The sequence below is a fragment of the Pelecanus crispus genome, chromosome 8 (genome assembly GCF_030463565.1).
Source record: "Pelecanus crispus isolate bPelCri1 chromosome 8, bPelCri1.pri, whole genome shotgun sequence".
Lineage (NCBI taxonomy): Eukaryota > Metazoa > Chordata > Aves > Pelecaniformes > Pelecanidae > Pelecanus > Pelecanus crispus.
In genome coordinates this window covers 182015-207999 of record NC_134650.1, presented here as the reverse complement: position 1 = coordinate 207999, position 25985 = coordinate 182015, and the positions used below count along the sequence as shown (strand labels likewise).

The 25985-nt window shown below is 45.5% G+C and overlaps 2 protein-coding genes across 2 annotated transcripts in view; both read left to right on the top strand.

The window, feature by feature from the left end:
• The first annotated feature begins 6643 nt into the window (after window positions 1-6643).
• LOC104035132 (C-terminal-binding protein 2) lies at window positions 6644-15017 on the top strand. Its single transcript, XM_075714871.1, has 9 exons — window positions 6644-6698; window positions 7442-7596; window positions 7689-7833; window positions 10310-10516; window positions 11132-11346; window positions 12129-12259; window positions 12414-12541; window positions 12960-13080; window positions 14133-15017. Exons 1-9 carry the CDS (start codon window positions 6650-6652, stop codon window positions 14302-14304), a joined length of 1323 nt encoding a protein of 440 aa, XP_075570986.1. The 5' UTR covers window positions 6644-6649; the 3' UTR covers window positions 14305-15017.
• Window positions 15018-20160: 5143 nt separating this feature from the next.
• Window positions 20161-25985, top strand: part of KDM3B (lysine demethylase 3B) — a 68154-nt gene continuing 62329 nt past the window's right edge. Inside the window, exon 1 of the mRNA XM_075715160.1 lies at window positions 20161-20331. Coding sequence (XP_075571275.1) covers window positions 20161-20331 — 171 coding nt within the window. The remainder of the gene's footprint in view (window positions 20332-25985) is intronic.

Here is a 25985-nt window from a genome sequence, read left to right as displayed (position 1 = left end):
GCTTAACACCTATTCTTATGCTTGCTTTCTGCATTGTTGGCAAACTGACATTTGTGGGGATAGGGATGGGGGGAAGAATGGTTCTGTCATCTTTTATCTGCTACAGAGCCTTCAGAGGTTGCTGGAGGTAGTAAACCTTTGCCCACTGACTTAATGGTCTCTGAGTCAGGATCTGTACTTGTAGAGAAATAAAGCTAGGGGAAGAGGTGGAGGTTCTCTGGTCTATCCTCCTCTCCCAAGGAAGACCAGAAGTTCTCTTGTTGTCAACCTGAGATACTCTCACTGTGTAAAAACAACCATACTGGGGCAAACAAAAATCTTTCTAATATGCTGCTTCTAAAGGCACCTGTAAAATAGTTTTCATTCTCAGCACTTTCCTTTATTGTTTTTGTTTGTTTAACATATGCTCTTATTTGAATTCTCCATAGTTGTGCGCTCCCAACACCTCTGGATAGCTTATGTTTTAAGCATTGACTGTAGTTCATCCTTATGGATGATGTGCAGCAGTGGATGCCTTGGGAAGCATAAAAGACAGGGTATGTAATGATACTTCCCTAAAACACTGTCCAGCAGCTTGCCACTGAGTAGTATTAATTACAAAGACCCTTACAGTAGTTTAATATAGCTCATGATTCCCTAGCTTGGCTATGATATCACATGAAGCAGCTTCAGAAGGCTCACTTGAGTCAAGACAGGTGATCTTTTCTGCTTCTTCCTTATCTATAAGGGCTGTTACTTTGAAAGAGAAAATAGGTTAATTCTTGACAAACTGTTGGAGATGACGAGTAGTCTTACTCTTGATTTCCACAAACAACTTGCATGCATCAGATTATTATTTTTTAAATTACAGGCAAATTCTTTGGTTCATAATCATTAGCCTGTCTTCTTAGGCAGGTTTTGGCCTCTTTCATGCTCCTGGTATCTGACTCACCCTTCATGGATCTGTCATTATTTCAACCAGTTCATGAAATATCCTGAGATATTTAAGGGTCATCAGACCCAGTGAGCCTGAAAATACTGCATTTTTCTAAGCAATTTCTACGCTTTTGTTGTCTATATCTTTGTCAAACATTCTTACCTTGTTATTGTTTAACTGCCCTAGTCACCAGCTCACAGTTCCCATTATCACCATGTTGCCTTTTGCTCACCAAACGCCAACACACAGCAGGAGAAAGGGACACAGAGTTGTTAAAACATGCAGTAGTATATCTGAATGGAATTGGAGAGCTATTGAAGAAAAGGGCCATGTTAAAGTAGATCAATTGTATGGACCTCAGATCAGGTACCAGGAATGTTTATATAATAAATGGCTCTAATTTGTTCTTTGATAAACTGTATGACACTTGCTTAATGATGTTACTTCCCCTGTGGTTGTCCTAATTTATGTAGTGGATTCTCAGGGTGAGTAACTTTTTCTCCCTTACTTGGACTGATCCTAAAGTTAACAGATTCTAGGATGTGGTACAGGATCCGTTTAGTTGATTAAGATTTTCGTCTACATTGGCTGGGAAGGAGGGCAAAAATAACTCATGAATTTGATGCTTTGAGAGGCAAAGCTGGATCTTGAGTTGAACCTGGCTGTAGTCAGCAAATGTGTATGTTGTCTTACATTGTGGTCAGGCACAGCAAGGGATGTGTCTCTCTTGATCAGACCCTCCCAGAGACTCCATGGCATTTCCAGGGAACACAGTAAACAGCAAGCGCTGCAAGAGAGGCAGGGGCAGATACTTTACTTAGTGCTGACCATGCTGATTCTGTGGATTTAAATTTTCTCATTTTCTGAATTTACTCTTGCTTGTGCTTGCTCTGCTTTTCTGAGGAAAGATATGTGATCTGGGATTTGTGGAAGGTACAGTCGTGACATGCAAAGATGGGTCCCTGGGCATCAGGGGATGATGTGGGAGGAGGATATAAAAAGGGCTATATTTTGCTATACTGTTTCTATAGGCAGAAGAAGTTGGAGTGGCAGTGCCTGTTAACTTTCTTCCCCAGCTCCATCATGGAGGTCATGGGAGAGGGGAAAAAGCTTTTTTTCTTGGACAGGAGTTGGTTCACTGAGTAGAAGACTACTTGTAGGCTAAGGGGCTTGCTCTCTAGTTAGAAGACTGACCTGAGCAAGTACTGATTGGAGCAGAAATCTGCTCTTCCACAGGGGGCTATGGTGACAATTGGTGTGGCATGCTTCACTGCTTGGGGTTTCTGGAGCTGGCCATCACTTCTGTGTGGGTTGGTGCAAGGGTTTTGGTGACTGTTTCCCTCCATAGCCTTTCCCTGATCACCCAGATGTAGCCTGTGATGGCAGTTCCTCCAACTCAAAGCTGTTAATTTGTCTGGATGGATTTTACCTGTTGTACTCACATCAGCCTCTTCCCACCCCCAACTCTTTTGTGGTGGGGTTTTTTTGTTGTTATTGGTTTGGTTTTGGTTTTGGTTTGTGGGTTTTTTTTACTGGTTTAAATAGTTATCAGAGATGAGGTCAATACAAACGTGGAATGGATTTGATCAGAGGTCAGTTTGCAAAGTGGGTGTGTAAGTTTATGGAGTAAGGAGAAATGCTAAGACCCTTTTCTGGCTCTAGGAAGCGCAAGACTGAGACTTTCCTCTTGTTTCTTTTGTCTCAAGACTGTGTTTCACCATATGTCTAGTCTTAACTCTCCTTGTCCCATCATGCATGATTTTGGCTTTTCTGTGGCATCAAACTTAGCCGCTGGACTGTTTGCTATGTGACAGTTCTTTAAGGTGGCTCCTGTTGTTCCATAGCACAGGCATGCATGCATCCTGTACTCTCATCTCTTTCACCCATATCCAGAACTGCAGCTTGTCCGCATTTGTTCAGCTGAGGGTTCGGTGATGTTAGCAGGCAACCAAGATCACCAGCTTTTCAGCATGTTGCTGAAATAGTCTTCTTTAAGAACTGATGGTGCAGCAGCAAAGCCTTGTGAATTCTGGGAGCTGGGCAGTGACTGTGGCATCTGCTGGACTTCAGTTTGGTGCATTCAGAACTGTGTACACGCTTACTCAGTAAAGTTCTTTGTGCTCGGTTTCTTTTTTTGAGGAAAAAAGGGTAGTGAAGGAGGTGATCACATCTCATCTTTCACCTCCAAACTCTAACTGGCGTATATTAATGCTCTGCTACAGGAGAAGCCAGTAAGTTTTGGATATCCAGAATTGTCGTGGTTTAGCCCCAGCCAGCAACTAAGCACCACGCAGCCGCTCGCTCACTCCCCCTACCCCGATGGGATGGGGGAGAGAATCGGAGGAGTAAGAGTGAGAAACACTCCTGGGTTGAGATAAGAATAGTTTAATAATTAAAATAAAATAAAGTAAAATAATAATAACAACAATATAATAATAATAATAGTAATAATAATATACAAAGCAAGTGATGCACAATGCAATTGCTCACCACCCGACGACCGATACCCAGACAGTTCCCGAGCAGCAGTCGCTGCTCCCCGGCCAACCCCCCCCAGTTTATATACTGAGCATGACGTCATATGGTATGGAATAGCCCTTTGGTCAGTTTGGATCAACTATTCTGGCTGTGCCCCCTCCCAGTTTCTTGTGCGCCTGGCAGAGCATGGGAAGCTGAAAAAGTCCTTGACTAGCATAAGCAGTACTCAGCAACAACTAAAAACATCAGCATGTTATCAACATTCTTCTCCTACTAAATCCAAAACACAGCACTATGCCTGCTGCTAGGAAGAAAATTAACTCTATCCCAGCCGAAACCAGGACAAGAATGTAGGCTGGAGTGAGGAAGGCTTGTCTGATCTGTGTCCTCACTCACTTTGTCCCACCTCCTAAGGCTTGCTCCATTTGTGTAATGTCCTTTGCTCCCCCACCTGTCTCACAATGATTGATTGCATCCTTACTTGCTCGGTCGGAGGGAAACTGTCTCTGTTTAGGGCAATCTGTGCAAACCAGACAGATTCTGGGACCCATGTCTAGAAATAACCAGCTCCAGCTCTTTGTGGGCATTGGGTAACAGTAGTAATGGAGACTGTTGTTGGGGTAGCTGGTGAGCTAGAAAATTAGCCTGATTTGTGATACTGTGCAGCTCGTTTGTACATGAAGTATGAGCAGTTGTGGTAACTAGCTAGGGAGTTGAACTGTGATGTCGGTCAGCGCACACTTGGGACCAAACCTTCCTCCAGGAAAGGCAGTCAGCATGATGCACTCGGTGACAAGGTAAGTGCAGGATATTGCTAGATGGGATGGCGGAAATGCTGGCGAGGGTATTGTAGTGCTGATCCGCTCACAGGACCATGGGACAAGTGTGGGAGATATGGTTGCAAAGGTGGCAAGACAGAAGTTGAGCTGTTTTGAATGGCTCCCTGTTTTGTCTCATGCTGGACAGGCTGGACCGATGGGCTGAGGCCAACTGTATGAGGTTTAACAAGGCCAAGTGCCAGGTCCTGCACTTGGGTCACAACAACCCCATGCAGCGCTACAGGCTTGGGGAAGAGTGGCTGGAAAGCTGCCTGGCTGAAAAGGACCTGGGGGTGTTGGTTGACAGCGGCTGAACATGAGCCAGCAGTGTGTCCAGGTGGCCAAGAAGGCCAACAGCATCCTGGCTTGTATCAGGAATATTGTGGCCAGCAGGAGCAGGGAGGTGATTGTCCCCCTGTACTCAGCCCTGGTGAGGCTGCACCTGGAATACTGTGTCCAGTCTTGGGCCCCTCAATACAAGACAGACGTTGAGGTGCTGGGGCGTGTTCAGAGACGGGCAACAAGGCTGGTGAAGGGTCTGGAGCACAGGCCTTCTGAGGAGCAGCTGAGGGAACTGGGGTTGTTTAGTCTGGAGAAGAGGAGGCTGAGGGGTGACCTTATCGCTCTCTACAACTACCTGAAAGGAGGTTGTAGGGAGGTGGGTGTTGGTCTCTTCTCCCAAGTAGTTAGCGACAGGACAAGAGGAAATGGGCTCAAGCTGCGCCAGGGGAGATTTAGATTGGATATCAGGAAAAATTTCTTCATGGAAAGGGTAGTCAAGCATTGGAACAGGCTGCCCAGAGAGGTGGTGGTGTCACCATCCCTGGAAGTGTTCAAAAAACGGGCAGAGGTGGCACTTTGGGACATGGTTTAGTCTAGTCTACCCTTGATTGGTTTAGTGTGGACTTGGTGATGTCGGGCTAATGGTTGGACTGGATGATCTTAAAGGTCTTTTCCAACCTAAATGATTCTATGATTCTGTGATTCTATGCAGAGCTTCCTGGGAAGACGTGAAGCCATATCCCAAGATCCACCTTCCAGGCAATGCAGGCTTTTGTAACCACCCTTCCTGGTTGACTCCTTGCAGCCAGGACACTGCTCTCTGAATGGCAAACTTGCATCTCAAACATCTGCCGAGGACTCTTTTACTTTGGAGAGGACTTTGGTTCCCCTTTCCAAGAGGTACTGCAGAGGCTGAGCAGAGCCAGGACCAAAATGCCTGTGTTCTCAGCTTTGTCTAGGCCTCCACTGTCTCTTTTTTGCATGCACAAGGTAGCAATGAACAGTCCCCCTTTCTTTAGCCTGGGCTTATGCTGGGAATTCCATGTTGTCGAGTTTCTGAGAATGGAAGACATCTTGGATCTTTACAGACTGCACTGCTGCTTCTCATTGTTGCCTTTCAGTCTTGCCCTTCCAAGAGAGTTCATGTGCCTCCATGCCGGAAGTGTGGAGATACCAGCGACCTTGAGGGGCACACAAGAACATGTCACAGGCCCCCCCCCAACTTACACAAGATGATCCACGTGAGGTGGTGGTGGAGGGCTAAAGTGACAGAAGCAACAGCGTATTCTAGCTGTGCTTTCTGTCTTAGAATCATAGAATCTGACTCTTCTCAGGAAGGCTCAAGAAGCCATGTACTTCCTCCCACTTTGTGAATGTTCTGGTTGTTTGTAAGGATCTTTGGGGTTGAAGACGGCCGTGACCAATTTCCCTAATAGCCAGGGCTCAGAGAGGCATCTCCCTGCAGGGGCAGGTCTCTCCGTGTCCGGCACCCGCGCACCCCGAAGGTCCCGGGAGGGCTGGCTGAGTGGGGCTCAGGCCGCGCAGCCCCTCCCGCCGGGCGGCGCCGCGGAGGCCGCGCAGGTCCCGCCCGGCGCGGATGGGCGGGGCGGCCGCCGCGTTCGGCCCTGCTCCGCGCTCCCTCGCTCCCCGGCGCCCCTCGGGAGGAGGCCGGCTCCCCGGCCGGGCCCGCAGCCCGGCGGGCCGCGGCGCTGGTTCCCGGCCGGCAGGCGCACGCCGCTCCCGCAGGACCCCGACGGCCGGCTATGGCCAAGGAGAACTAGAGCCCAGCGGCCCGAGGCAGGACCAAGAAGCCCTGGAGCGGCGGCGCCCGGCTCGCCCCTGCCCCGCCCCGCCCCGCCTTTCCCTGCCGTGCCGGCGGCGGCCGCTGGGCCTCGCGCGCTGCCTCACCGCAAAGGTTTGTGGGGCGGGCCGCGGCGGCGGGCGCGGGCCGGAAGCGGAAGCGAGCGGCGCCCTAAGCTGCGGCGCCTCTGTGGCGGCTGGGCCGCTCGGCGCGGGGCCGCGGCCCGGCCCTTCCGCTTCCTCCCGGCAGCCGGCGGCGGGCGCGTCTGCGCGGGCGGCGGGAGCCGGTGGCGGCGAGTGGCGGCGCGTCCCTCTGCGGCGCTGAGGGGCGGCGCGGCCCGGCCCGGCCCGGCCCATGGACCGGCACAAAGTGAAGCGGCAGCGGCTGGACCGGATCTGCGAAGGTGAGGCGAGGCGGAGCGGAGCGGGCGGTGCCGCGTGGGGCCACGCCCGGCAGCGGCCCAGCGCCCGGGCGGCGGGGACCAGCGGCAGCCGCGGCAGCATGCCCTTGTGCGGCGGGGATCCCGGCCTGGCCGCTGCTCTCCCCGTCGAGCCGAGGTGCCCATCCGGCCGGCGGCGAACAGGCCTGCCGGCAGCTTGTCCGGGCCCTGCCGCCTGCGGGTGGGCTTCCGTCCAGCGCTTCTGCAACACGCTGCCGGCGGCCCTGCTCTTGGGGGGGGCGTCGGTGCCCCGTCCTTCTAGAAAGGGGTGGTTGCTAACGGCTGTCAGAGGCACCGTGAACGTACAAGTTCTTCTGCTCACTTAAGGAGGAATTAGACTTAGTATCTTGGAATGCTGAGGTGGGACAGGGGGGCATGCTAATGGGCAGTAGGCCTGCAGTGGCTTTATAACTAGTTTCAGGAGCCTAGAGTAAGATGGCATGCTTCTGAGTAGACCCACCTCTATTATCTCATTATTGATAAAACGTGGGTTTGTTTTGTTTTTTTTTTTATAGCGGTGGCAGAGGCCTTTTTTTCCCTAGCTTCATTTTCCTGTGTTTGTTTCCTGTTTATTTCTTTAGCTTTGACTAATCCCTTCCTAAATACTGTAGAACTCTAACAGAACTCTAGTGACTTGTTGGACTAGCAAATGAGGGTTCCAGAATTCTTGTATTTCATGTAATGACTCCTGTTGACTTTCTTAATAGGCATACGGCCTCCTATTGTGAATGGCCCAATGCCGGCACGGCCACTGGTTGCACTCCTGGATGGACGAGATTGCACTGTGGAGATGCCCATCTTGAAGGATGTTGCTACAGTGGCATTTTGTGATGCTCAGTCAACTCAGGAAATCCATGAAAAGGTTGGCAAGAAAATGTGCAAGTATTCAAACATAGAGCTCTGCCTCTTGGAGTAACCAAAGCAGAGACTGATTTCGACTGGTTTTTGTTGTAGGTGCTGAATGAGGCAGTAGGAGCTCTGATGTATCACACCATTACCCTTTCTCGTCAGGATCTGGAGAAATTCAAAGCCCTCAGGGTCATTGTGCGTATTGGCAGTGGCTATGACAATGTTGACATCAAATCTGCTGCAGAATTAGGTATGATGATATCATTAGCGCTCTGTTGTGATCAGAACTGAATGTGAAGTGGAACACTGCACATGTTTTTCTGTTTTATAGCTGAGTGCATTTAAAACCTTTTATGTAAAAAGATTTGGAGCTGCTTAGTGTCAGGCATCTGTGGGAAGCTGACCAATATTGGAGCTGGTACGTGTCTTGAAAGAAAGATTCTCAGTTCTCAGATTGCTATGCTATAGATGTCAGTGTCTTTGTTGCTGTTTGGGATTCAGAAACCTGAATATGATGTCTAGATTAAACTTTTGGTGAGGTGGCTTTGGGTTGTTTGTGGAAGAAGAATTGAGCAAACTCTGATGCCTGAAAGCAGCCTGCAAATACCGATGCAGGATAAACTCACTGTAAAGGCTTGGTTAGTGATTTTTCCTGTTAATTTTTTATATGCAGGTAGGTTCTGATTCAACACTTTATTATTGATCCCTTTAGAGCCCTAGGCATGTGAAGAGTCTCTGGATCAGGTGACAAAAAGCTGCTATTTCTTAAACATATGGAAGTGAGACTGTTGGACCTTGTAGTCTCCTAGGTGAGGTGGATCATCTAAGTACCCTGCCCCTTCTTTTTTAGGTTTGTGTCAGTGATTTGAAACCTTTCTTAATGTAATGCAGATCAGATTAAGCTTAAATCAAATGTGAGTAGTTGTATGTGAAATTGAAATAGGCATTACAATTTCTAGATCGGTAAGAACGGATTAATTGCAAATAAAGAGCGCATATTTGTCTAGTGCTTGAATTAGGTCTAAAAAATCTTACCATCTGAATGATTCAACTAAATCGTCTCAAGAGTTCCTGGCAAGGTCTTTGGCTCTCATCCAGCCATTACATTTTTGGGCTGAGTTCTGAACCTAATCTACTCTTAGAGTTCTCTACTTAAAGTCATCATTGATATCTCTGATTCAGATTCAAAGCTTTCCCTTTCCCCCCACTCCACACTCATTAACCCAGGAGAAATGGGTCAAAGTTCTTTCACCATCAGACTGCTGCTTGCCACTTTTGCTTTGGAGCAATAGCATGATGACCCTTTATGCATGGCCAGATTTGCTTTTTCATGGACGATCAGTGATTATTTTCATGCTTAGCCAGGCCCTTTAATTCATTCTGAGGTAAGATACTGTTCCTTATGTGTTCTGAATCTTCAAATCAGACCAAAGGGCTGTTGTGTGTATTTGCCTTTTCTTACATTTAGGCATAATATTGCAGGTAAACACAAATTTGTGTGTAGCTGTGTAAGAGATGAGTGCATGTGGCTTGTCCAAACCTGAATGAGATGGTAACCAGTGAGATTAAAAGAAGTTAGGTTTCCCTATCTCCCGTCCTCATGTCCTCCGAGTCGTCTGTATGGCATTATGGCACAATTGCAAAGGATTTCATAGAGAAAAGGAGTCAGATACCTGGGATTGTGTGTGGCCATTGCTCTCCTAGTTCTCTTGGGAGAGCGTGGTCTGAGTTTAGTTGAATGCGTCCTCTGTAATAGGCTTAGAAAAGAGTGATGCATTGCTGAATTTTATGCGCCTTCAAACATTGCTTAGATTTTATTTCTAGTTTTTAGGTAGATTGTGGACTTCTGAAGAGGAAGAGTTTTCTTGGTTTGACAAGTGGCTAGGGTTATGTTGGGGAAGAGACCATTTTTTCATCTAGTTATTTTTATTTCTTGGCTGGTTAGTTGAATGAAGGATAGCATAGCAGCAGTGAGGTGGTATGTTGCCAGCTTCCCCCCTCCCCCCCTTTTTTTTTATTTTTCAATAGACTGCTCAGGAATGACCAGATTTTGCTTTCCCTTTCCTGACAGTAATTTGTGCTTCCAGGACTTTAACACTGTTTGCATTAGTGATTTACCTGATAGTTCTATCCATGGGTTTTATGGTCCCTTGTGGTTGTATGTTATTCTAGAGTAGGAGTGTTATGTGGTGTTATTTTTAAGTATAACTTCAAATGGATTTAGAGAGGCTCCTGTGGCTTCTCTCTGCGTTTAATGAGTTTGTTACTGATTGTTGCTCCTGGGGAAGCTGATGCTTGCAGTGAGCATCTGGACTATGAGGCATGAAAGAGCTCAACCATCTGTCTTAATTCGTCTGTAGTCTGCAGTTAATCTGTCAGGAGTATCTCTGGAACAAGTGCATCTTTTTGGATGCAGATCTTCTAAAACACTTTCTTGCATCACTTGTATGACCCAGTTTTCTCATTTCAGCCTGTTTTTGGTTTTTTTTTTCTGGTGAGTGTGTCAATCAAATGGATATGTACAAGGAAGGAATGATATTTCCTTGGGGTTAAAAAGCTGGCTGGTTGCATCTATGTTACTGTAGAATGAGCTTCTGAAATGCATCCTGTGTTTCTCGGCAGTAGTTGGAGCACTGAATTATCTTTCAGCACTTATGCCTGAAGAGCTCTATGTTGGTTTAGCATTGTGATGCTAAAAATCTTATATGACCTCTATGGCTTTGTAGGCATTGCAGTTTGCAACATCCCTTCCTCCTCAGTAGAGGAGACTGCTGACTCCACCCTCTGCCACATCTTGAACCTCTATCGCCGTGTTACTTGGCTACATCAGGCTATGCGGGAAGGGAATCGAGCCTCGAGTGTAGAACAGATTCGAGAGGTGGCTGGAGGCGCTGTGCGTATCCGTGGGGAGACTTTGGGCATCATTGGACTAGGTAAGTGATGGGAATTGTTAGATTGAAAAGTGAACTGTGAAAATTTTTGGGAACCTAAGAGTCACAGACCGAAAAATGTGATAATTTTACAGCTGTTCATTGTGAAACACACTGACTCATAAGGAATGCTAGTAGCCTATTCTGTGATGCTGGATATCTTCAAGAGTTGGGTGTATGTCATGGGATTGGGGATTTTTTTTTTTGTATTCAAATGGCTAGAAGAATTGGAACATTCAGACAGCTCTTCTCGGTGATTGTTTCCCTGTGTGCTAGGCTATCAGTAACAAAGCCACCTGAAAGCTACCAATTCCTTCTCCAAGTTCTTGTAATCAGATTATTACTGCCTCTGACTCAGGGTCCAGATTTGGTTTGAAAAAAAGAGCTCCTTCTAGGCTAAGCTCTGGCTATTGCATGGGGAAGGACTAGAATTAGCTATATGGGATCAGCACTGAATAACCTGCTCTGGATCCCTGTGGCAATCCTAGGGGTTTCCAGGGCTGCAGTACCTTGGGCCCTGGCAGTAAACTCCAGTGTAGGCTCCCAGTCTACCCCAGTATCTTGTCTTTAAAGTTTGTTTTACCTTTCCTTGATGATTGTGGGTTTTCTTTTGTGAAGGCCGAGTTGGACAGGCAGTGGCTCTGCGAGCCAAGTCCTTTGGCTTCAACGTGATTTTCTATGATCCCTATCTGCCGGATGGAGTGGAGCGATCCTTGGGTTTACAACGAGTAGGAACCCTGCAGGATCTACTAATGCACAGCGATTGCATCACATTGCACTGCAGCCTGAATGAACATAACCATCACCTCATCAATGACTTCACTATTAAACAGGTGCAGCAGGAGCTTGATTTCCCCCACAGAGCACTGTGGAAATGAATGCAAACAGAAACTGCTGCTTTCACAGAGGCTGAGAGCGTGTGAATCCTGCTGCCTCTGTCGTGTGCCTCCTGCTGCCTTTGGAGGCTGGGAGAGTGTGGATCCGGGTGCCTGTGCTTTGTGCTGTGTAGAATTTTATGTAAACAAAAGAATAGGATTGGCTCTTTTTGCCAAGTAATTTCATTTCTGAAGAGTGGTTTAGGTGATTCAATAGTTTCAAATTATCTTTAAAATGCATAATTGACTGTGCTGGTTAGAGCCAGATGTGGTGTGGCTGGGACTGTGTAAGTTTCTTTACACAGCTCTGCCAAAGCCTCTCTGCCGAAGCCCACTGCAAAGTCAGTCTCGGGCTCTTCTCCACTAGTCTATGAATGCTTTACAGTGCTGTCATGAGAGACATCTGGATGTTGTAGTCCAGTTTTGTATAGCTGGATACTTGATTCATGTCCTGTTTCTTTTTTAATGTAGTAGGATGAATATGGAGTGCAGAACTTGAGAGTTCCACTTTTGCCCTTGTTGTCTTGTGGTTTTGTTTGTTCATTTTTAAAGCAAATTTCTCAAGCATTGCTTGCAGGCATTTCCCCTGTGATTAGCTTTGCAGTGAGAGCACTCCTAGTTCGTCCAGGCCTCATCTAATCACTGCAGGCTCCTGCTCATTTCCAGTAGACTTCCCAAGATTCACTTAGCTTCCATGAAAAGTCTCATTCTCAACCCACTTAATATTTCTCTTGTTCCAGATGCGCCAGGGCTGCTTCTTAGTGAACACAGCCCGGGGAGGGCTGGTAGATGAGAAAGCCTTAGCACAAGCCTTGAAAGAAGGGAGAATCAGAGGAACAGCATTGGATGTGCATGAGTCTGAGCCTTTCAGGTAATGTTGCTTGCATGCCTGCTGCTATCCTGTGACTCACCTACGCTGGATGATTCTTTCGGATTTTTTGTTATTTGAGTTATAGTGCTACCTGAGAGGATAGATGGGGTTATCGCTTCTGGAGAGAAACCACTTTTTTTTTCCCCCTCCACAGCTTTGCTCAGGGGCCCTTAAAAGATGCACCCAATGTGATCTGCACCCCTCACACTGCCTGGTACAGTGAGCAGGCTTCCATTGAATCCAGAGAAGATGCAGCTAAAGAGATCCGCAGAGCTATTACAGGTAATGAGGAAGACTGTGTGCTATGCAGCTGCTGCTGAATTAGTATTCTTTTGTTAGTTCACTGCAAGGATTATGCTGGTACATCTTCCAAATCCTTTGCAATAATTCCTTTGACAGTTATACTGTACACCTTTTTTCTGGAGTAGTACGTATTGTCTCTTGGGGAAGGTGAGGTTTGGCAATTGCAGTTTGGCCAGTAATTTCCTCGAGATTACAGAAATGGGAAGGAAGGATCAATTTCTTGTCTTCTCCAGAGACCAGTTGCTCAGAGGAGAGTCTTCCCTGCCCAGTGTTATCCTGTGGAGGTAGATGGAAAAGATGTTGTGCATTTCCTTTCTACTTTCCTTTGTAAAGACCTCAGTGAACAAGTCCCTCCTACTTGTGTCCTGTTTTTTTGTCATTCTTGGTGCTCTTGCAGGTCACATACCTGATGCTTTGAGGAACTGTGTTAATAAGGAGTACTTGCTGTTAGCAGCTCAGTGGTCCAGTATTGATCCTGCAACTGTCCACCCAGAACTCAACGGAGCTGCAGCTTACAGGTGAGATATGTAGGTTGTCCAAGTTACTGCTTCCAACCACATCTTCCCACTGAAGTAGGCTGACATCCCTCTTTGGGTTTGAGAACTGCTTGTACCTGCAAGCAGGTGTGTTTCTGTTCCTATATACTCTGTATATGAGCTCTTTCCAGAAACTTAACAGCAGCACTTCTGAAGCTGTACTAAGATTTAACATTTACTTAGTTCCAGCTGCATACTGGTTAATTTTTCCAAATCCTTGCAAGACCTGCCCAAGAGATAATAAGAAGGCCTGCTGGGTGCTTGGAAAGAGGTCTGGATCTTAACATTTAGAAGTTGTGGTTATCATTAGGGCTGTATGAACAAAGCACAGTTCTTATCTGTAGCCCAAATATGGACTATTAAAGAGACATTGTCCAGTGGATTTGGGCAGTGGCCTAAATGGGGTGTATTTCAGTTTATTTTTCTGTTACAGACCTGCCAAGTGATTGTGGGCAGGTTGCTTCCCTTCTGTTTTTCTCCTGTCTGCGAAGTAGGAAATACATTCTCTTCCCTTCTCTAAGAGATCTACAGAGGTTTGGATATATTTATGGAGAAGGCACAGGGAGGCAGAATAGAAGTAATGGAAGAGTGGCTCATTAGCAATTCATGAGTATTGCTCTCCTATTTTTCATCTTACATCTGGCTGTCTTACTAGTTCAGCTCCTTACTTTTTCTATATTAGAGCCCAGTGAAGGATAACTGGCAGCTTGCACTCCTTCTGCTGATGGGGAGGGAATTTCCAGCTCTTCATACAGTGCCTCACACTGTTTTCCACTGGAGATAAACTTTGTACCTGTTTTCCAAATGCTCAGTATGTGACCTGAGACTCTCTCTGCCTATCTGAGAACAGGTGTCTTTTGGTGTTAGGATATAACTGCTACTCTTCAGCTCTGGAGACTTTTCCTGTGTTCTGTCTCAGAGCATTTCTGTTAGAAAGAGGGATTTGTGTTCAGGAGGTACCTGAGGGCATGGCTGCTTTCCCCTTGTGTAACTGTTGGACAAGCTTGTAATTTCTATGTTTCTGTTGGTTTCAGGTTTCCTCCAGGAGTAGTGGGAGTAGCCACCCCTGGGCTACCAGAACCACCAGTAGTGGAAGGGATTGTAACTCATGGGATCCCTTCTGTTTCTCACTCTGCACCCCGTACCCCTTCCCCAGGAGAGACGAGCAAACTGGATGCAGACAGAGAGATTCCTGCTGACCAATAGCAGCATCTTTCTCTCCTCTTCTCTGGCAGCAGAAAAAAGTAGGAGGGTATCTCCTCCTAGGACCTTCTTTAACACCCTACAGAGACTGTTTCCTGTTCATACAGGACGGGAGAATACATTTCATTACCGGCAAACTTTAGCTCTTGCCTTTATTTTGTAACCCTTTAGTTTTAATCTCTCAATGAATCTTTCTCCTTCTCTGGAGCAGGGCAGCAGTGACCTTGCCTCCCCTCTGAAATACTTGGTTTAACCAACGATTTTTCCCATATATCTGCCTCAGCTGTCTGTGACAGGAAACTGTCCTTGTGCACTTGAAAATAGAAGTGGAGCTGCCTGATTAGGGATGGCCCTCAGTGTTCCTCACACCAGACTTCAGTGCACACTTTTCAATTGTGACTTATAGCTTAAATTTAATTTGGCTGAACCTCTCTAAGTGTAGCCATGGGGAACATTAGAAAAATATTAGTGAATTGAAGAAGTTGTGACTATTGTCTTTATTATGCCCTTGGTAGAATGCAGCCTAGGCTCAGCTCTGTGTGTTACTTTGCTTGTTTTAATTAAGGTTTCCTATGAGAACAGACATAGCACAGGCATTGCTAGTTCTTGACCATATGAAGTTTTGTCTATGCAGTACTAGGCCTGAAGTTAAAAGTAACAGTCTCAAAGCCAGCCTTGTAAATAATTTGGAAGGGATTAAAATGTCATCAAATGTGTTCTGGTGGCCACTGTGTTTGTGAGGCTTCAGAATAGCTTGCCCTGGAGTCTGTGTAACTCAGAGAAGGCAAGAGAATGCAGAAATGGGAAAAACTTGCATTGGGAGAGAACAAGTAGCAATAACTTGCAGCTGCAGTTACTGGTTCCTCACACACATGTACCTCAGTCTAATGGCGGGGTTTATCCACAAGGTATCATGTTAGAATTCTAAGCTTTGTGCTATAGATTTGGGGGGGGGGGGGGGGGAGTGGTGCATAATTTCATCAACTAGAAGTAACATACCAGTTCTAGTGACACTTGTCTCTGTGCTGATGGAGAAGGCAGCTTTTAACAGTTGACCAAATTACTTTAGCTCTGCTAGCATATACTGCATCTCCAATAGTGGGCAGGGCAAGACAGTGGTTTTTTACATGAATGAGCTTTGTGATAATAAAGGAGAAAGAACACTCTTAGCTTGTCACCTGAAGCCAAGGCAGGATTGTTGCACTCAAGTCTCTTCCTGTCTCCCAAATGATTGAATATGAATCACTTCTTTGAGGGGTATGGAGTCTTCAGCAAACAGGTTCCACAGGAGAAGATTTTCCTTGATTCCAAATCTTCCTTTAATTTCATCTTGTTACACTTTAATTATAGGCTTTCCATGCACAAGATGTAACAATTCCTGATTGATTTGTTCATGTTGTGTGGGTATATTAAAGTAGGTGCTATATGGGAGGCATACCCTATGCGTGGGTTTGCCTCCCTTGATTCTTCCCTCTGTTGTGTGTCTGTGACTGGAAGCTGAACAGCTGGGACAGACTGGAAATACACCTTGAGGTGTGGACAAAATCCTCTGTTTAAGCTGTTTACAGTTTGGAAAGCTGAGGAAAGCTTTCGGAGTCAGTAAGTTTTCAAATTTTTTTCTGGTTTTAAATTTTTCTCCAATACTGCCTTCATATAATGGCTTACTACTGATACAGTGAAGTGATTCATTCCTTCCTCCTCAGCCCCCCCTACTTCTCTGCAGAAATTTAAGAAAGGAAAATAGGCAAGAAGTAAACTTCAGGTGTTCTCTTACAGATTTTACACTTTAACTGTTTAGCATTAGTGAGATGATATTAGTTCTCTAGTGCTGAGTATCTTTTTTGATAAGGTATTTGTTTTGGTGAAGGTTCTTGGCTTCTGTGTTTTCATGGATGATGCTGATTCTACTTAAAATTCATATACCTCCTTGGCTGCTCAGGTTTAGCAGATCAGACTGGGACTGGTGGTAGGCACAAGTTACAGGAGAACTGTTCTGAGCAAAAGCCTAAAGCTCAGAAGCACTTTGATTGCAGCTGTACCTAAAATAACCAGCAGCACTTTCCTGAGTTTTCTAATCTCTAGGAAACCTAAATTTTACAAGCTACTAGCTCAGAAAGCTGTTCTTCTGACAGGCAGATAGGGAAAAGTTTTCAGGGACTGAGAGCTCATCTTCTGTCTATTACCACATTAGGAAAGCAGTCTGTCAGTAACTACTCTTTCCTTATTTGCTGCTGAAAATTCCCGCTCCGCTTAGAGGTTCAGGTCTGAGATTATTTTGTGGTAAGGGGCTTCTAGCTATGAGCTTTGTGTATACAGAGGATCAGAGTACATTGACCTTGTCTCTTCTAGAGCACAATGCGAGATAGATTTATTTTTTAAAAGAGGCAGCAATTTTTTTGTTTTTCTTCTTAACTGCAAGTATCTCTATAGACCAGTCAAATAACTGAGCAGAGGAAGAGCGGAAAGATCTCATTTGGGGGACACTTGAGTTTCTCAATTCTTATTTTTGGTGCCTAGATATAACGGTAACTAGTAAGTGTAGGAATTTAATGATTGATGTCATAAGCAATATTTCCAGTTATGGGTACTGAGGAGTTGAAGCTGACAGCATTGATAGTGGCTCTGTTCTATCCAGCACTATGTAGGCTTGTGATTGGATATGAAGGCAATTTTCCCCTTGATTAAAGCCACAGCAGAAAATGTTGAGGTAAAAATGAACAGAACCCTTATCATGACCTCAAAGAAGGACACTCTTTGTGCTTACAGGATTACTCTGTTTGTATGCCATTTGTACCTCTGCTTACAGACTGAACCTATTATCACCAAACGCAGGCTGTTCTGAACAGATAACTCAAAGAAAAATTTACCAGTACTAAAGTACCCTGTGGTTTTCTCCATCCCCTGAGTGCCAAGTCCTTTGTTAGCACTTTCTCCTGTGTGATACAGTGTTTTGCAGCTCCCCCTCCCAAGCTTAGTGCAGTATACAGAAGTGGAAGGACCTTTTTTTTTATTTTATTTTATTTTTTTTTAAATGCCTTCCTTCAGAACTAGCACAGAGCTTTAATCCCAAAGAACAGAAGTTTCCCAGGGTGAGGCAGGAGTGCCCTAGCTGCACTAATCTGCTTACAGGAGGTGCTCACACTGTCCCAAGGTACATTCTGTTTGTCAGGGTCACTGCTGCTGACCAGCTTTTTTATAGAGGACTCAGAGTTTCAGAAATATATTTTTGTAGACGATGACTAAACTGTGAAACATTGAAATAAAGCATGTAAACAAAAACTTACAGCACTGTCCTCTGTACAGATGTTTTTCTCAGTTCAGTTCTCTCCTGACTCATTAGAAAATGTTTGATTACTTCTTGGATATATTTTAATAAAGTTCTCCAAAGAACGTGGCTGCTGTCTATGGAAGGGGTGGCCTTAGATACAATATTGAAGGGGAGGGTTGAAAGCCTGTACTGTGTCTGCGTCAGTCCCACTTTTCTCAGACTGGGTAAGTTGGATCTTCCACACAATCACTCCCTGGATCAGCCACTCTGGCAAATGACTTTGGATTCTGGAGCATTGACCATCAGTTAAGGCTGGGAAAGTGGCAGACTGGAGAAGAAGCCATCTTCAATGGTTAAGGGACAGCTTTGGATGTAGCCTGGTGTTTACTTACATGACTTCTCATAAGTTGAAATTGTGGTAACTGATTTTGCAGCCTTTCAAGTGTGTAATTTAAATATACATGTGTAAACAGCAGTAGCTGTCTTCACCCCTTTACAGCAAAATAGTATTTGAAATTAATACACAGAAGTAGCCCATGAAACTAGTTTTTCTAACAGAATAAAAGTTGGTGCAACAGAATTAGCATAGAAAAGTGGCTAGGTATTTCATAAATGGAAGTTAATTCACGTTTTATGGCCTATGCTCCCTGTGTTGATCATTAATGAAAGTTAGGAAACCCCTTCCTATTCTTGGTGGATTATATCACTATTTGTCTAGCTGGTGCTGTGCACCTTTGCAATCTCCAGCACCATGCTCAGGAGATGGGATATGGGAAATGCTGGCCTGCTTTATCATGGCAATTTCAGTCTTGGAGCTGGTGGAATGGGAAGGGGACAGGACCACTTGGAATCTTTCACATGGTGGTACTATTTCTAATACATAGCTGACAATCTTACTGTTTCAGTGACGAAGCTTAAGACATGAGGGCAAAGCCTAGTCTTCAAAGAATGTAGTACTGATCTTGGTACTTGATCTTACCATGGCAATCACTTGGACACAAGACATAATGGCTCTGCTACCCTTCAATAATGTTTCATGTAGATATTGGCTCCTGTACTTTTTTTTTAAAAAAAAAAAAAGGGAGGGAGGTTAGTAAACCTAGAGGTGGGTAATAAATCAAAACTCTCAGAAGCTGTACAGCAGAGGAGGACAGAGCCGAGTTCTGATGCCACTAATGTTGGTTCTTAAGTTCTATGTAGTTGTTCAAAATACCAAATGCAGACCCTACTTTCCAAAAAAAAGTTTTGAACCTTCTCTTGATGTAATAATCTGTCTTGGAATCTGTTCAGTATTTTATCTGCATGCCACAACAGGACTAAAATCACACCATAAAGAGTACAGATAATGGGATGAAATGATGAAGTACACTTCTGAGGGCAGGCACATTGTACAAACTGGTATTGGGCATTGCCTCACCCATTTCCCAGTACAGTAAATTGCATCCCTCTAACCACAAACTAACAGATGAAATGTTGTCATCTACTTAAGACAACCTGGCACAATCATTTTGAATAAATGAAAGCGAAAGCAAGCAACTTGCCTTTGCTGCTGCTAATTCAGTGTCAAAGATGACTTTCCTGAAGTGAGGAAACGCTACACGCACAAGAAGAAAACAACTTATATCCACAGGAATATCCTTGTTCTCATATGGAGTATAGCATCTGCTCCTTATTCCAGTTTATCAGTGCTACTGTGTCTTTACTGCACAAGCAGAAAGAGATGTTAAGTTCTATGTCCTTTCTCTTAAGAGTGTACAATTCTGCAAAATTTTGTGGTCATCAAGTACGTTGAAAAGGAGCAGGTTTACAGCATTCTACTATTCTACATGCGAACTGTTCAAATGTTATCAGCTAATCATGACAGCTGCATGCCATTAACATAATGATTTTGTATCTTAATCACCTCCTAAATAAATGCCTTTTCAAAATCTGCCTTGCTGAAAAGCAAAGCACCTAGGCCCGCGGTGCACTGCTGTTACTCTGGGGCCAGTGGCATTGACTCATGCCGATCTGAAACTGGGATCCCACATCTCAAGCTGTTATTGCACCGGTTTTTGTGTGCGTCTACCTCGAAATTTAAATAAAACCTCCCTAATTTCTGTGATAATTTCAGATTTTGAGCTTGGCGTTAACAAGAGGCCCTGCCGCGGAAAAGCCTTCCGCTACGGCTGCTCCCCGCTGACCGGCTCCCCGGCGGCCTCAGCTGCGCGACCGGCCGGGTCGGCTCCGCGGCCGCCGTGGGCTCAAGGCCGCAGGGCCCTGTCTCTGGGCCGCAGCCCTCCCCGGCCCGCCGCTGCCTAGCCCCAAGGGCGGCTCCATGGCACTCCCCTCCCGGCCGCGCCGGCGCCGCCGCCGCCGCCGCCGCCTCTGCTCCGCGGGGCCGCCGGGTGCCCACTGCGAGACGGGGCGGCGCGGGGCATTGTGGGGCAGAGGAAGGGGGGGAGAGACGGTGCGAGCGAGGTGCATGCCGGGATCGGGGCGGGCGGCGCTCGGAGGCCCAGCGCGGGGCAGTCACTTGCTCGGTGTCTTGGGGCGTCGGCGGCGACCGGTGGGCTCGGGCCGGCGGCGGAGGCGGCTCCTGCCCATCGGGGATGGCGGACGCGGCGGCCTCCCCCGTGGGGAAGCGGCTCCTGCTGCTGCTGGCGGCGGGCCCGGGCGAGGGCGAGGCGGTGGGGCCGGAGCCGGGGCCTGCGCTGCCCTCCCGGGCCTGGCGGAGCGGCACGGTGCGGGCCATGAGTGGAGCCGTGCCCCAGGACCTGGCGGTGAGGCCCTGGCGGCGGGGGGGCTAGGGCGACGGGGAGCCGCGGGCGGGGACGCCGCGGGTCGGGCCGCCCGCGTGGGCCGCGGCCTCCTGCCGCCGGCGCGGGCCGCTGCCGGGCAGGGCTGCGGTACGGGCGAGGCGGCGGGGCCGGGGCCGCGGGGCGCCGCCTCCCCCGGGCGGGTCGCGGTAGCGCCGTGCTGGCGACCTGCGCCCTCCCTGCAGCGCGCTGCCCGCCGCTCCCTGCTGGGCCTGCCGGGACGCGCTCCGGGCCGAGGAGTGGCGGGCCCGGCCTGCGGCCAGTGCGGTGGCGGAGCGGCCCTGCGAGCCGCCGGGGCATGGGCTTTTCCGGGGCGGAGAGGGTCCAGCAGCCTCGGGTGCGGTGGTTGGAAGTAACTTACGTGTGAAACAAATGCGTCTGCGACGTTTCTGCTCCCTGCTGCTGATATGTCTGTATGTAACTTCTAAGTGTTGGGTTTTGTTTTGGTTTGTTTTTTTTTTTTTTCCGGGAAGATGTTAAGTATTCTTGATCAGCCTAAATGATGCCTCTTGTTTGAAGGTGTGATTTTGAGCGGGGATTATGGATTTTATTCTGCCTTAGATTTTGTTTTCAGCTGTAAGAATTTGTGCTTTGTGTAATGTATTTAAACACTCTTTAGCATTTGTTTGGTTTATTTCTAGCATAGCTCAGTGAGCCGCTTGGGTGGAGATCTTAAAAAGAACTCTTAAAAGATAACTGTGCTGTTTCTCTTTGCATGTGTCAGTTCTGCAAATATTTGCTGTAAGTGATGGCATGCTTCTGAGAACTGTGGCTGTAAAGAGACACATGTTGGGGGAGTGAGGCTCTGTGTTTGTGAAGAGTTTTGTTAGTTCTTTTTGTGATTAGCTTTTCAAAAATTTGTTGTTGTTACGATAAGTTCTTTGGACTTCTTTGCAGAGTTCCAACTTTGAGAAGTTTCCTTGACTTCCTAAAATGATGCTGCTTTCTTTGGCCTTGTTTTAGAACTGCAACTAGGGCTATCAGTAGGAAGTCGTATGCTGGTTTTAGCTTTGCACACCCAGGTGGCCTGGCACCCTATCTCTGTGGTTGAGAGCTGTGGTGATGCACTCTAGCTGCTCCCTTATTTGTTTAAGGAGGAGGGGAAAAAAAGCCATGCAGAAAGGGGATCTTCAAAAGGAAAGTGGGACAAGTGTTTGAGACTCTGTCTGAAATGTGAAAATGTATTGGGGCTAACTAAGGCTTGGTCTGGAGAACTACTCTTGTGGCAGACTACATTTGACATGTGTATCATCAGTACTCTTGCATTATGGAATCATTCATCCCAAATCCGAGTATGATGTAATGAATTCTTGGTGTGTCTGATCTTATTATTATTTTGGTGGGAGGACTGGTAGAGTGTTGGGTTGGTTTTTTTTTGTTTTGTTTTGGGTTTGGGTTTTTTTTTTTTTTGGTGAATCTCTGTCTGATAAAAGGTAGTCATCTGTTTCCTGATTAGTCATTGCCGTCCAACCGTGTGACACCTGCTAGACTACCCTAATAAAGTAAAAATCAACTTCTGTGCTTGATAGCATGGGAAGAATAGGATTTTTTGGTGTGTGAATTCATTACCTTAGCTCAGCACTGCGGTTCTCACCCCAGTTCCTTTCATCAATAACCTTCCACTTAGCACAGTTTCAATGATGCAGCTGACTCTAAACAGTATGTTCTTCAAATCCGTGCAAGAACTCTTGAATGTGAACTGTGTAAAATACTCAAGGTAGATTTTTTTGGAGTTCTGTAATGTGGAATATTTAGTGTTGTCATGGAACCTTCCATGCATAATGAACACTGCTTTGACAATGATAACAATGTACTATCAGAAAAATAAGTCTTCTTTTTAAACTCATTCTGCCAAAAGAAGTGTCAAGTTGGCACCAACCAGTCAAGCACAGTTTAGGAAATACTCAGATAAGGTGAAGTAATAATGTGGACTAGGTCTGAAAAAGGCTAGAAAAAAAATCCATTCTACTCTTTGGGTCACTTAAGTCTGTGTTTTCTCATGGTATTCTGTAAGGATGGTTTCCCTTGCTAGCCTGTAGTCTAACGTTGGGCTTTAAGAAATACAAAACTGCAGCTGAATATCTACACCTTTCCAAGGCAGAAAACTCAGGAATAGACAAGAAGTATAGAACTTAAAGCATTTCAGAAAGCAGCTGAAATAACTTTTTTTTTTTTTTTTTTTCATTTTAAATACTGGAATTTTAGGAAACTATTACTTTTTCTGGTGGGGTAAAGCCTCTGAAAAGGTTTTCCTTTTTTTTCCTGTATAAATTTGGTTATAGAGAGTAGCTCTTAAATACTCTTACTTTGATAAAATGTGGCATAATCTAATTATGGTTCATCCACAAAAAATATATATATATAATGGTCAGTCCTAGTTGTGCCATCTTCAGAGCATCTAGAAGAAATCTTGAGGAAAAACTGTGCTGCTATTAGAAAACAGCTTTGCCTTTTCTCACTAGAAACAGATCTTACCCTTTTTCCTTAAAATATCTATTAGGACAGAATCATAGAAGACCTTGTAAAGCTTTAGCTCATTATTGTCCTAATATTGTAAAAGGACATGTTACATGTTAATGGCAAAATAGCTCAACGTGTCATATGCGGGACAGTACTGCTTTTGCTTATGTGGAAAACAAAAGTGTGTGAGATGACTATTTTAATGCATAGACAAGCTATACAAATACTGTGGAAGTTAGGAGGCCTAGGACGCAAGGTGTTCTGAGTAAGACTGTTTTGGAACAATCCACATATGCTTCTTATGGTAGAGAAAGGGTTGGGTTTGGTCCCGTGTCCGCCCCGCCCCCCTCCCCCCCCCCCCCCCCCCCCCTTTAATGGATAATAAGTTATTTCTCACAAGTCCGAGTTTTTATCTATCTCCTACAGTAGTCTGCACATACGATTGAATGTATTCTGAAGATATTTTCACTTGTATGTGATATGTAGAATATACAGCTTAACAAAAAAAATGTAGTAATCTAAAGTATCTTATTCATAAGGGATTTCACTGAATAAAGTTGATATTTAGAAATTATCTGAATTGTGGAATAAGCTTTATTTACTTTGCAAGTATCAGAACTGTTTGAGTTAACCATAAATACCAGGGTATTTCCACTAGTTTTTCTAACAAGGTCACATTGGAAAAGAATATCTTCCTGTCTGGAGACTGTAGATCAGGGATGCTGGAACCCAGCAAGACTGAATTTAGATTTACGTGCTCTCAAGCAGTCTTCATATGCTACTTGAAAGACATCTTGACAGTAGAGAAAAATGTAGGTAAATGTGTGTATATTGTCTGTTTGGGATAGGGTGTGTGGAGGTTCTTGCCGGCTGTGCGTATGTGTCTGCTGCAGGATTTCAGTTCTCTCTGACTGGGACTGAATGGGGAGTTTGTAGAGGCTTTCAAACTGCAATAGATATGCAAAGAGGAATTTTCAGAAAGGGAGCTGAAACTGGGACTCTGTGGAAGTCATGGGAAGGTTCACAACAAGCTGGGGTTGTATGAGTCTGGGATATCCAGATTGCTTTCTGTGCCACTTGTACTCGTCTTCGTTTCCTTCTGTCCTGCAGAAGTGATCGTATTCCTGGATCATTCTTCCTGTCAGCAAGACACTTGCATACGTTTGTGTATTGAAAGGGTATATGAGGGAAACAGACCACAGAAAGTGGTCTAGGCTTTGTCTCGCTCTCTAAGTAATGTCTCCTGTTGCTGCTGCTGAAGGCAGAATACTGGGCTGGATGGATGTTGGTAAGACCAGTAGGCATTTCTTTAATGCCTCTTGTAAAAGAGATGTTTAAGAACAAACAGGATGTTGAAGATTTTTTTCAAATAAATTTTTACTTGCTTTGCAAGTAAAATACCTTTCTTCAAAGGAGAGCTGACTGCAAAAGTAGTGCATCTACATTTTCTCCACTTACTCTGTGATACTTTATTGGTGGCCTAAGTACAAAGTACTACGAATGCTTGCTATGCCGCAGCTTTTCTTCTGATAGCCTTTCTGTCTTCCCATGTGTGAAAGATAGACATCCACGCTGAAAAATTTCCATTCATACGGTGAGCGATGTCTTCTGTGGCTCCACTGATTGCTTTTTCTCAGGGCTCAGTAGGGTCATTGAGGGATTCTATAATAATTTATACTAATGAAATGCAAGGAGCAGGGATGATATGGGGGGGGTGGAATAACTCTGCATTTGTAACTTATGTAAGTATAAATTTACGTGATTTATTTAAAAAAAAAAAAGTCTTGGCTGCTTTGGTAGTGTAAATGCAGTAGAGGAAACTCAGCATGATTTGCAAAATTATCAAAAGGACCTTGGGAGATCTGAAGTGGTTATCAAGTTATAGATGAGGAATGGGGTGGAGACTCAAGCTAATGAGCCTTCCCAGTCTTGTGTCGTCTCTGGTGTCCCTGTGTCGTGCTCACTGAACAGTGAGGAGCAGGGCAGGTGGTGGCTGTGGAAGGAATTGGTAGGTGTGATCTTGGCAGTGGTGTTACCAGGTCTGGCAATGGCACTGGGAGGTGAAGGGCTGTTCCTCCAAAATACGGGTTATGGAGAAGTAACAGTAACAAAATGTATATGGCAGTGTACAAGAGAGGCTTATTAGCCTGCACGCATTTGGTTAAACCCTTTACAGAGTTGTCCTTATGCAACGCTGATTCCATGTCCACTGGGTACCTTCTCATCCCGCTGTCTTCCATGTTTGTTAACCAAGACACTCCCAAGTTCCTGTCTTTTTGTTCTTCCCCTTTCCCTTATTTGAGGATACTTGTTATAATGTCTTAACAATTACTGCACATGTGCAGGAGTTTCAGTTGAACAGCTTTATTCCTGGGGATTATGGAAATGCCCACTTTGAATGTTCACTGTGCCTACATGGTGTTTATGCAGTGTTTCTGATATTTTAGGAAGTGTCACACCATTGAACGCATGCTAAGTTGATCTGCACGTGTGCAGTAATTTCAATACATATTAAGCCTATTGGACTTGCACAAAATAAATATATTTTTATATATTTATATATAAATAGGTAGTCTAGGTAGAAATATGGAAGCTCTGTATTGAGAAGGTAAGCTTCTAAGACAGAGAAATATTGCCTTTAATACAGCAGTCTGAGTATTTTACATTTGTGTCAGTGAAAGAACAGCTGTACTGGACAAGGTCAAAGGTCCAGATACCCCTCTGTGGCACGCATGTGCCCCCCCGCCCATCCTGCCTTGCACCGGTCAGATGTGGATGTCCCTACGCAGCTGTGGAAGGAATCAAAATTGTTAAGCCTTCCACCAGTAGGCTGCCAGGTGGGAGTTTTCTGAAATGATGCTTAGCTGTAAAATCACATGCAGCATGACTGCTATGTATTTGCATCGGTGAAGGCCTATAAAATAAGTTTTTGCTCATCTGATAGTGGATGCTCTGTAGAGCTCACTGACTTGTAAATGTTGGATTGAATTTGGAGGGTCAGTCTCTTCCTCCTCCTGCGAGGTGTTTGTTGCAGCAGAATCAAAGATTTCAGATTCCCTAGTTCAGACTTAGTGAACCATGATTATGGAAAATTGCTGCTCAAATAGGCTCACTGCCTAAAATGTATATTCAGGGCATCTCTTACTAGAGTTAACCCA